At 39.2% G+C, this 11,570-nt stretch overlaps 1 protein-coding gene across 1 annotated transcript in view; it reads left to right on the plus strand.

Annotated features, from left to right (window-relative positions):
• LOC107624545 overlaps positions 1-7,407 on the plus strand; it is a 34,549-nt gene extending 27,142 nt beyond the window's left edge. Inside the window, exons 2-8 of the mRNA XM_021114458.1 lie at positions 5,127-5,146; positions 5,247-5,336; positions 5,912-6,406; positions 6,510-6,806; positions 6,893-6,990; positions 7,091-7,175; positions 7,283-7,407. Of these exons, the coding sequence (XP_020970117.1) occupies positions 5,127-5,146; positions 5,247-5,336; positions 5,912-6,406; positions 6,510-6,632 (728 nt within the window). The 3' untranslated portion in view covers positions 6,633-6,806; positions 6,893-6,990; positions 7,091-7,175; positions 7,283-7,407. The remainder of the gene's footprint in view (positions 1-5,126; positions 5,147-5,246; positions 5,337-5,911; positions 6,407-6,509; positions 6,807-6,892; positions 6,991-7,090; positions 7,176-7,282) is intronic.

The following is an 11,570-nucleotide window of genomic DNA, read 5'->3' on the forward strand; positions in this document are numbered from 1 at the left end:
AGCTTCAATGGATAAAGTGAGATGCCAAAACTGTTCAGAAGCAAAAAGCTACTAGCCCCGCTCATTTTATTAGAATCTGAGCTTCACTCAAAAACTCTGAGATATTATTGCTTCTCAACCCATTAGTCTTCTATTTTATTTGTCTAGTTGCTTGAGGACAAGCAACATTTTAAGTTTGGTGTTGTGATGAGCGGATATTTTATACGCTTTTTGGGGTTAATTTCATATAGTTTTTAGTACGTTTTAGTTAGTTTTTAGTTTATTTTCATTAGTTTTTAGGAAAAATTCATATTTCTGGACTTTACTATGAGTTGTGTGTTTTTCTGTAATTTCAGGTATTTTTCTGGCTGAAATTGAGGGAGCTGAGCAAAAATCTGATTCAGGCTGAAAAAGGACTGCTGATGCTGTTGGATTCTGACCTCCCTGCACTCAAAGTGGATTTTCTGGAGCTACAGAACTCGAAATGGCGTGCTTCCAATTGCGTTGGAAAGTAGACATCCAGGACTTTCCAGAAATATATAATAGTCCATACTTTGCTCAAGGATAGATGACGTAAACTGGCATTCAACTCCAGTTCTCTGCCCAATTCTGGTGTCCAGCGCCAGAAAAGGATCAAAAGTTGGAGTTCAACGCCAGAAATGGATTCAAACCTGGCGTTGAACGCCCAAAATGGCCTTATACACGTAAATTGCTTAAGTCTCAGCCCCAGCACACACCAAGTGGGCCCCAGAAGTGGATCTCTATACCATCTGCTATAGTTTACTCATTTTCTGTAAACCTAGGCTACTAGTTTAGTATTTAAACAACTTTTAGAGACTTATTTTGTATCTCATGACATTTTAGATCTAAACTTTGTACCCTTTGACGGCATGAGTCTCTAAACTCCATTGTTGGGGGTGAGGAGCTCTGCTGTGTCTCGATGAATTAATGCAAGTATTTCCGTTTTCCATTCAAACACGCTTGTTCCTATCTAAGATGTTCATTCGCGCTTAACTGTGATGAAGATGATGATCCGTGACACTCATCACCTTCCTCAAACCATGAATAACTGATAAATATAATTGACTTCCTGACTAAGAATTGCAAGATAACCATAGATTGCTTCAAACCAACAATCCCTTACTCACGTAAGGTATTACTTGGACGACCCAGTGCACTTGCTGGTTAATGGTACGAGTTGTGAAAAGTGTGATTCACAACTCAGCGCCAGAATTGCACCCTGGAGAGGAGCTGGCGCTGAACGCCCAGAACAAGCATGATTCTGGCGTTCAACGCCAGAAATGGCCAGTAAATGGGCGTTGAACGCCCAAAATGGGCACCAACCTGGCGCTGAACGCCCAGAGTTGTGTGCAAGGGCATTTTACATGCCTAATGGGTGCAGGGATGTAAATCCTTGACACCTCTTTATCTGTGGACACCACAGGATCACCTCAAGATCTGTGGACACCACAGGATCATCTCAGGATCTGTGAATCCCATAGGATCCCCACCCACCTCACCCTCTCTCTCTCCATTCATGGTCATCTCTTCTGTTTTCCATTCACCACTCATATCCATACACACATCCCTCCATCTCCTCCATATCTTCTTCTTCTTCTTCTATTCTTTCTTCTTTTGCTCGAGGGCGAGCAACATTCTAAGTTTGGTGTGGTAAAAGCATAAGCTTTTTGTTTTTCCATAACCATTGATGGCACCTAAGGCCAGAGAAACCTCAAAGAGGAAAGGGAAGGCAAGTGCTTTCACCTCTGAGCCATGGGAGATGGAAAGATTCATCTCTAAAGCCCATCACTAAGAAAAAGATGGAGTAAGCAAGAGAGCCCATTCATGGAGCTCAAGAGGCGTATGAAGCTCATTACCATGAGATCCCTGAGATACCTCAGGGGATATACTTCCCTCCACAAAACTATTGGGAGCAAATCAACACCTCCCTAGGAGAATTAAGTTCCAACATGGGACAACTAAGGGTGGAACATCAAGAGCACTCCATCATCCTTCATGAAATTAGAGAAGATCAAAAAAGCAATAAGGGAGGAGCAACAAAGACAAGGAAGAAACATAGAAGAGCTCAAGGACATCATTGGTTCCTCAAGAAGGAAACGCCACCATCACTAAGGTGGATTCATTCCTTGTTCTTATTTCTTCTGTTTTTTGTTTTCAATGTTATGTGCTTATCTATGTTTGTGTTGCATCAATTACTTACTTCTGTAAACCCTAGTAGCTAGTTTATTATAAATAGGACCTTTCACTATTGTATTAGACGTCTTTTTGACCATCTTTGATCTTTGGTCTTAGTTTTAATCCATTGTTCATCTTAGGAGACTATTGATCACGTTTTAGAGGGGCTGGCCATTCGGCCATGCCTGGACCTTTCACTTATGTATTTTCAACGGCAGAGTTTCTGCACTCCATAGATTAAGGTGTGGAGCTCTGCTGTTTCTCAAAGATTAATGCAAAGTACTACTGTTTTCTATTCAATTCATCTTGTTTCACTTCCAAGATATTCATTCGTACTTCAATCTGAATGTGATGAACGTGACAATCATCATTATTCCCTATGAACGCGTGCCTGACAACCACTTCCGTTATATCTTCGACTGAATGAGTATCTCTTAGATCTCCTAACCAGAATCTTCGTGGTGTAAGCTAGAATGATGGCGGCATTCAAGAGAATCCGGAAAGTCTAAATCTTGTCTGTGGTATTCCGAGTAGGATTCAATGAATGAATGACTGTGACGAGCTCCTAACTCGCGATTGCAGGGCGTTAGTGACAGACGCAAAAGGATAGTAAATCCTATTCCAGCATGATCGAGAACCGACAGATGAATAGCCGTGCCGTGACAGGGTGCGTTGACCATTTTCACTGAGAGGATAAGATGAAGCCATTGACAAGGGTGATGCCTCTAGACGATTAGCCGTGCCGTGACAGGGCATTGGATCATTTTCCCGAGAGATGACCGAAAGTAGCCATTGACAGTGGTGATGTATCACATAAAGCCAGCCATGGAAAGGAGTAAGACTGATTGGATGAAGATAGCAGGAAAGCAGAGGTTCAGAGGAACGAAAGCATCTCTATTCGCTTATCTGAAACTCTCACCAATGATTTACATAATTATTTCTATCCCTTCTTTTATTTATTTATTTTTGAAAACCCATTACTGTTTTATATCCGCCTGACTGAGATTTACAAGGTGACCATAGCTTGCTTCATACCGACAATCTCCGTGGGATTCGACCCTTACTCACGTAAGGTATTACTTGGACGACCCAGTGCACTTGCTGGTCAGTTACACGGAGTTGTGAACCGTGGTTTTGGCATCATGTTTTTGGCGCCATTTCCAAGGAAAGAAAGAGCAATGAACTTTACATAATTAAAGTGTAATCACAATTCCGCGTACCAAGTTTTTGTGATGAGCGGATAATTTATATGCTTTTTGGCATTGTTTTTAGTATGTTTTTAGTAGGATCTAGTTACTTTTAGGGATGTTTTCATTAGTTTTTATGTTAAATTCACATTTCTGGACTTTACTATGAGTTTGTGTGTTTTTCTATGATTTCAGGTATTTTCTGGCTGAAATTGAGGGACTTGAGCAGAAATCAGATTCAGAGGTTGAAGAAGGACTGCTGATGCTGTTGGATTCTGACCTCCCTGCACTCAAAATGGATTTTCTGGAGCTACAGAACTCAAAATGGCGCGCTTTCAATTGCATTGGAAAGTAGACATCTAGGGCTTTCCAGCAATATATAATAGTCTATACTTTGGCCAAGAATAGACAACGCAAACTGGCGTTCAACGCCAACTCTCTGCCCAATTCTGGCGTCCAGCGCCAGAAAAGGATCCAAAACCAGAGTTGAACGCTAGAAATGGATCAAAACCTGGCGTTCAACTCCACAAATGGCCTCTTCATGTGGAAAGTTAAAGCTCAGCCCAAGCACACACCAAGTGGGCCCCGGAAGTGAATTTATGCATCAATTACTTACTCATGTAAACCCTAGTAGCTAGTTTATTATAAATAGGACATTTCACTATTGTATTAGACATCTTTTGATCATTTTTAGATCTCTAGACCTCCATGGGAGGCTGGCCATTCGGCCATGCTTACCCTCTATTCACTTATGTATTTTCAACGGTAGAGTTTCTACACTCCATAGATTAAGGTGTGGAGCTCTGCTGTTCCTCAAAGATTAATGCAAAGTACTACTGTTTTCTATTCAATTCATCTTGTTTCACTTCTAAGATATTCATTCGTACTTCACTCTGAATGTGATGAACGTGACAATCATCATCATTCCCTATGAACGCGTGCCTGACAAACACCTCCGTTCTACCTTCGATTGAATGAGTATCTCTTAGATCTCTTAATCAGAATCTTCGTGGCGTAAGCTAGAATGATGGCGGCATTCAAGAGAATCCGGAAAGTCTAAACCTTGTCTGTGGTATTCCGAGTAGGATTCAATGAATGAATGACTGTGATGAGCTCCAAACTCGCGATTACAGGGCGTTAGTGACAGACGCAAAAGGATAGTAAATCCTATTCCAGCATGATCGAGAACCGACAGATTAGTGTAGGTATGAAGAGCAGTCGACGACGAAAATTACCATTAATGATTGGGTTAACACCAAAAGCAACCTCCCTATTGTAGGAGGGCAGGTAGTAAATCTTGGGCAAATTTCATCTGCTGCATAAATGGCGTGATGTGTCCTTCAAGAATAGGATAATCATTACAAATGTAGAGAGGAGTTACGTAAGGCAACACTGGCAACCCAATTTTCAATCTGCCCGACCTCGTCGATGGCGCGAATGAAATCCTTCTTTTCATGGGAAGAGAGGAAATGATATTTGTCGGGTCTAGTGGGCACGGAGCAAAGTATAGTGGTTGTAGATCGGATCATAGTCATCAAACCCTATCTGTGGGCCATGCTCTGCCGTACACGTCTTGTTCGGAGAAGAAAACGCTTTACATGATGCACGAAGCAAAACTTGCTTATATAAGGATCCCACATTGCACTTCCACATTTGCATACTCCATATCTTCTCCCCATTCTCTAGTTCCTAACTTCTGATGCTGTGTTTCTAACTATGTCGTCAGTAATGAAAGATGAACAAGTTGTGCCGACCGATTATCAGCTCCCAGAAGAAAAAAATGGGTACCTTCTCTAACCAAATAGGGATTCTTATTTGGCACTCCCACTCCCAGCAAGATGCAAATGTTTATTCCGAACTAACATTCTCTTTCTTTTCTTTAAGCTGGTTCCCTCGACTCAGTGCCCGACCAATGCACAATCAGTCCCCGACGTTGGAAACATCGACGTCAACCTAGAGTTACCAGTCAACGCGGTGAGAATCGTAAACCCTTGGAAACCCGTATTGATTTGTTGTTTTTGTAGAAGATGTTGTTTCAGTAATGGACCTAAGACCTTTTATGTGTGATTTGTTTAACATAACAACCATTTGAGGGAGTACAACTACTAGTGAGGGTCAATAGGGTAGAGCCGGCGTCATCTCCGACGTTCTCTGGAACATCCTGGCCGCAGTTGAGCTTCATGCCCTAGTCCATTGTTTGATTACTTGTTTTAGTAAGGTCAATGGGGTTTGGGTAAAACAAAATATAAACAGTGATTATCCATAAAGTGTACATGGGGGGTGGCACAAAAGTTTTAAACTTTAGGATAAATTTTGGTCAACACTTGGGTCCCAATGCATGTAGTGTACATGATATGGGAGTCTGACCTTGAAGGGCCCATTTTAAGCGAAACTAAATTTTTATGAAAGCCAACCCAAGGAAGTCTTCATGAAGTATTGGTGTCTTCTGTGAACATGTTCACTCTCAAATACATATGTCTTCTTCGTGTCTTGTACCATTAAAATTAGTGGAACCCATTAAGAAAAAGGTTTTTTTTTTTTGCATGCAGAGGATCGAATCTAGATCACTTACTCTGGAGGCAAACCTGGGTGAACTTCAGCGTTTGGTGAAGGTGCAAAACTCAAGCGGTGCGACCCCGTTGATCGTGACTTCAGGAACTACCACTGCTGTCACAAGCTTTGCGGGAAACAATCACAGTGTTGGACGTCTACATGCCTGCCCTGACAAGGGAACCACTACCACAATAGGTCAAAGGGATCAGAAAAACCAAACCTACATCCACCTGACCAATGTAGCTGACAAAGGGAAGGGTATTATCGAAAACGATTCCAGGTACATGTGGAATGTGATAATCCCCAACTCCCTTGGTTATGATGATGACATTGTCATCGATGAGAACCTCTCTACCCCACCTCTGGTTGTTGGTTGTAGGCGCATGGGGCTGCAATCTGGGACTATGATGCATTGGGAACTTGGCACACCTAAGCTGAGCCTCGGTGGGAACATATCGCGCCCCTGCATCGAGCAACGGTCGACTGATAAGGTGTACACATATAACTCCCAAGTTTTCTCCATGTCTTCCAGTTGTCTCACATAATTTTGAATACGACACCTCTAGCACTTGATTTAAGCTAATTTATTAGTAGATCATGCAGGCATTTAATGACTTCCCAGGTTTTGAACAACTTGACCGCACAAGTGTCGTCTGTGAGGTGTTCTCGCATTCAGCTACACCCTTGTGTGCAAACAAGATACTTAAAGTGGAGTAGGCTGTTTCTTTCTCAGACCAGCCCCATCATCTGATAGCTACTGTGGAAGCTACAAACCCAATTCAACCAGAGTCGGCAGGAAAGTCGATAACTCGACTGAGTCAGGGCGAGAGAGGGGTCAGGCATCCTAGACTCATCTCAAGGCTTGAGTCCCTTATCTTTCTCATACCCATGGTAAAAAAAATGAAAATTGTGCATACCTTAATAATATAGGTGTAAGTATGGTCTGTGATTCGTTGCAATTTTTCTGTTGATTGTAGAGCCATGAGATGGTCTTCGACCCAACTGCTGATACGGATCTAACTTACGACGAATGCCGCATCGCTACTTACGTCTATGCAAAGATAGATGATCTTGAGTAAGTTCCTCTAAGATTTTCTATTGTTTCAATTCTCTGATTGCCAAACTATAAAGCCAAACCCGTTATGAGTAATATAATTAACTCCATTATGCTGCAGTAAGGTACTCTTCAAATTTTATGAGTTGGAGGTCGCTAGGGACATGTTCCATTCTCTGATCCCAAAATTTGTTCCACACTCTGATGTAAGTGATTCCAGCTAAATAGAAATGACAGGCTTATTTGGGTACTTTGTTGGTGATGACTAGTATCTTGTTATCAGTTAATGGCTTCCTCATATTTTCTATGGAAGATTGTGAACATTGTTGTTGTGTTTGCTTCTCTGAGAGCATCAAGAGACACTCCCATTTGCTTTTGTTTCCTCCCAAGTCCCTTCGCTGTTGATGTCATTCAGTTGAGGCCCATTGATGTCATAGTCAAAAAACACCTGTGTCGTTGGATGCCTATCACAACTAAGTTGGAGAAGGTATAACTTAAAGAACTTTGCTTTCACATTTGGATTCTGTAATGTTGGGGTGGTAGGAGGATGTGGTAATTCCTTATTTTGTGTACATGGTAGGTGATAATCCCCATATGTGAACCTAATCATTCATGGTACATTATGGTGGTCCACGTCAAACAAGGCAGGGTTTACTCATTGGATATTACCAAGACCGATGAAAACATGGAGCGTAGAGAGCGCAACATGCGCACAATTGTGAGTGCCATGCCCTTTCCCACAGTTTTCTAATGACCTTGTGATTTCCATGTGGTGTATAACTACTTTGCTAAGCAAGTTACTGTGGGACTGTGTTTTATGTAGATGATAACCTTATCACAAATTTTCAAGTAAGAGCAGAATACTGGCAGTTTCAGAGAAGTCTCGTCGGATCCTACAACTTGGGGACCCATTAATTATCCCAAAGGAGTGCCCAGCCTACCAGATAGGTGCTTTAATGATTTCTTTAGTGATTGAGTATTACATGTAATCATATTATTGCCAAACTAGTAATTTGTCTAATATTGAGGGTCTAACAAGTTGTGAAATTCTAAACCAGGAACGATTTCACTGTGTGGTGCCTTTACTGGCTGCTGAATGAGGGTTACTTGACCCTAGGAGGCTTGGTGTCATGATGAGTGAAAAGGTGAGAATGAAAACTGCAACAAAGATCATCTTACCTTACTGGAACCAGAAGAAGCGGGCTATGGATCAGGAGGCAGAGAAGTTGTGGCGCACTCTTATGCGCACTCATGACTAGACTCCATGGCCATGGACGCATGCAACATGGCATTGTCGTATGTGCATGTGTTGCGAACGATTATAATGGTTTGTAAAATATATTAGTAAGGTATGCTATGTATATAGCCAAGAACTGTAGCTGATCTTAATTGGGTGGTAAAGTGTGGAAATGAGTGGTCCCATGATCCGCTGCGGGTAAGGTTGGGCGCGGAGCGGGTAGAGTGCGGGTTGAGCCTCAACCCTACCCGCCCTACCCGCACCCTCCATAATATGTGTTATACTTATATATGTTTAAAAATGTTACATATGGGAGTTGAACCAAGGATCTTAAGCATGTGCAAAAGGTTCCTGGCCATGTAAATTTGTAAGCTTTACTTATTAGTTTTGTAAAAAATTTACGAAAAAGGAGAGATCAATTAAAAAGCAACCTTCAGTCAAATAAACGGTGTTGTTGTACGTTTAGGGTCCAAATAAAGAAAAAAGCAGTCTTCAGTCTTTCACTTTCTCTCTCTTCGAACCATGGAAGCCTTTGCACACTAAGCCCTAGCCCCTTTGCCGAACAGCTTCGTCTTCTTCTCACTCACCGTCGTCATCTTCGTCTGCACTCTAGGTGTTCGTCGTCTTTGCCTGTCTTCTGCTCGCCGTCGTCCTCGTCTGTCCTCTACTCGCGCCGTCGTCTTAGTCTGGTCGCCGAAGGTCAGCACTGCCTGCTAACTGCTCTCTGTTCTTCGTTTTTTTTATTTTTTCATGCGCTCTATTACTGGCTTTCTGCTCACTACTCTGTTCTCTCTTTTTTTAACTGCTCACTGCTCTGTTCTTCGTTTTGTTGTGTTTGTGATTTGTGTTTGTGCTACTTATTATTGAACTGTGTTGTGATTTTGTGTTTGTGTTTGTGCTGATTCATCTGGTGATTCTGCTCACCGCCTCAGATCGAAGGTCAGTGCTTGCTCACTTGTTCTTCATTTTTTTAATTTTGTTAATGCTTTGTTTAGTATTTTTGTCCGAAAAAAATGAAAAGGACAATTTTAATACGAAAAAAAATGTTAAGGACGATTCTAAATCGAAAATTAGATGAGGGACGGTTTCGATTTTCACCCTCAACTTTAGGGACCAAAACCATACTTACCCCTTATGTTAACAAATACATACATTTTAATTTTGAGCCTATATACATTGCTAGGTAACTAACAAGGGGTATAGCCAATTAGCAACTTTTTTTTAAATTTTCTCTTTGAAGGGAACGTGAATTCAAATTATCATAAAAAACATCCAAAATCAAATAAAAAGAAACATTCAAAATCTAAAAACAACATCTATAACCAAATGAAAACAAACATCCAAAACCATTGTAAAAAATAATATTCAAAATCTAATAAAAAGAAACATGCGAAACGTAATAAAAAGAAACATTCAAAACCTAATAAAAAAGAGACATCCAAAAATATTGAAAAAAGAACATCCGAAAACTAAGAAAAGAAATATTTGAAACTATTAAAAGATCATTCAAAACCTAAAAATAAGCCATATATAAAAATATCTAAAATATATAAAAAAATACACATCCGAAATCTAGGAGAAAGAAACATCCAAAAAAATAAAAACAATCATCCAAAATTTATAAGAAGAAGAAGAAGAACGTTATTGTAAAAAGAATATGCAAACCTAATAAAAATAAATATCTGAAACATAACAAAAAGAAACATACAAAACCTAAGAAAAATAAAATATCAAAAATCATTTTTCTGTGTCGTTCACGGTGGGAGCAGACTGTGGTTGGTGGCAGACCATCACTGATTCTCCGTCGCTGGTGTGTTGCTCAGCACAGTAGCACAAACCCAACCTTCATCTATGTCGTACATGCAGGGGGCGCTCTAAGCGTTTTTTTTTTCGCAGCGGATGCGTCACTTCCATAGGGCAGCACGCGACAGGTGGTGCAATTGGGGCGGGGAAGGAGTAGGTTGTCAGGTAGAACGTGATGTGTAGCATTAGTGTATGAGGGAGGTCGCAGTAGGGAAGGGGAACACAATGCGCGGCAGGGAGAGAATGGGAGGTTGCGGCATTGCAACTTATGGATTGGAGTATAAGGCTTGGTTTTTTGGCACAAAGCTATGTTTTTTAATTTTAAATTTATAATTTTAGAAGTTGACTGAGTTCGCTGTACAATGCGTTGGTTACATAGACTTTTTCTAAATTAAATTATGTTAATTACAACAATTGGAATGACATGCTCACTATGGCATCTGCCTTCGAATCAGAAATTGTCACCGCTCCTCCCAATATACAAGCCACATAAATGTTACCAGCTTTTCATCACATGTAAAACATAAAAGTATTCATCACCATTGTATTGGCCAAGTTTATAATGTTACATAAGTATAAGAGAAAATGACAAATAGGTCATTCACCTTTTTATTCGTAAATATTTAAATTTTTAAGAATTTAAAAATATATTTAACTTCCTAACCTTTTCAAAACTTGAACATATCGATCTCTCATGTTCATTTTGGTCTGTCAGATTCAATAGAAAAATCAAACATAACTCCCGTTGTACTGACCTGGTTGATACGAATGCACGTGTGTGAGTGTTTTTAAAATTAGACAAAATTAGACTCAATGATCGATATGTTCAAATTTTGAAAAGATCAATAACTTAAATATATTTTTAAATCCTCAGGAAATTAAATATCTGCTGACCAAAAAGTTAGGGATCAATTTATCATTTTCTCTAAATATAATATAAGTGTCAAATAAAAAAAACAANTATAAAACTATCGTAATAACAAAAAGAAATTAAATAAATCTTTAAAAAATTTTAAAAAGGTAATAGAAAAAAAAAAGAACCCACCCAAATGAAATACTAGACTACATATATCCCGTAAAATAAATATTTAGTCTTAAATATAAGGAGTAAATTATTAAAATAATATCTAAAATTTCATATCACTGAAAAAAATAAATCCAAAAGATGATAACGATAAATAAATTTTCGAAATATTAAAAAACGCAACAAAAATAACTAGATATAAAATATATATTCTAAAAAAGAGTTTAAAAATTAGATTTTGATGCAATTTTTTTAAGTATTATTAAAAAAATAAGATCTTTACATCCTTAAAATTTGGTAATTTTATATCAAGAAAATATTTTTGAAAAACAAAATTATTGTGAATGAAAAATTTTTTTTGAAAAATAAAAAGAAAAATCTAGAGATCAAATTTCGCTCCAAATTTTTTGGTACACCTTTTAAATATTTGTTCAAATGTTGTCATAAAAATTTGGATCAAATAAATAAGTTATTTGCTAAATACGACAGTTTTTTTTGTCACTTGTAAAAATATAATATTTATTAGTTATTTTTGTC

The sequence above is a fragment of the Arachis ipaensis genome, chromosome B10 (genome assembly GCF_000816755.2).
Source record: "Arachis ipaensis cultivar K30076 chromosome B10, Araip1.1, whole genome shotgun sequence".
NCBI lineage: Eukaryota > Viridiplantae > Streptophyta > Magnoliopsida > Fabales > Fabaceae > Arachis > Arachis ipaensis.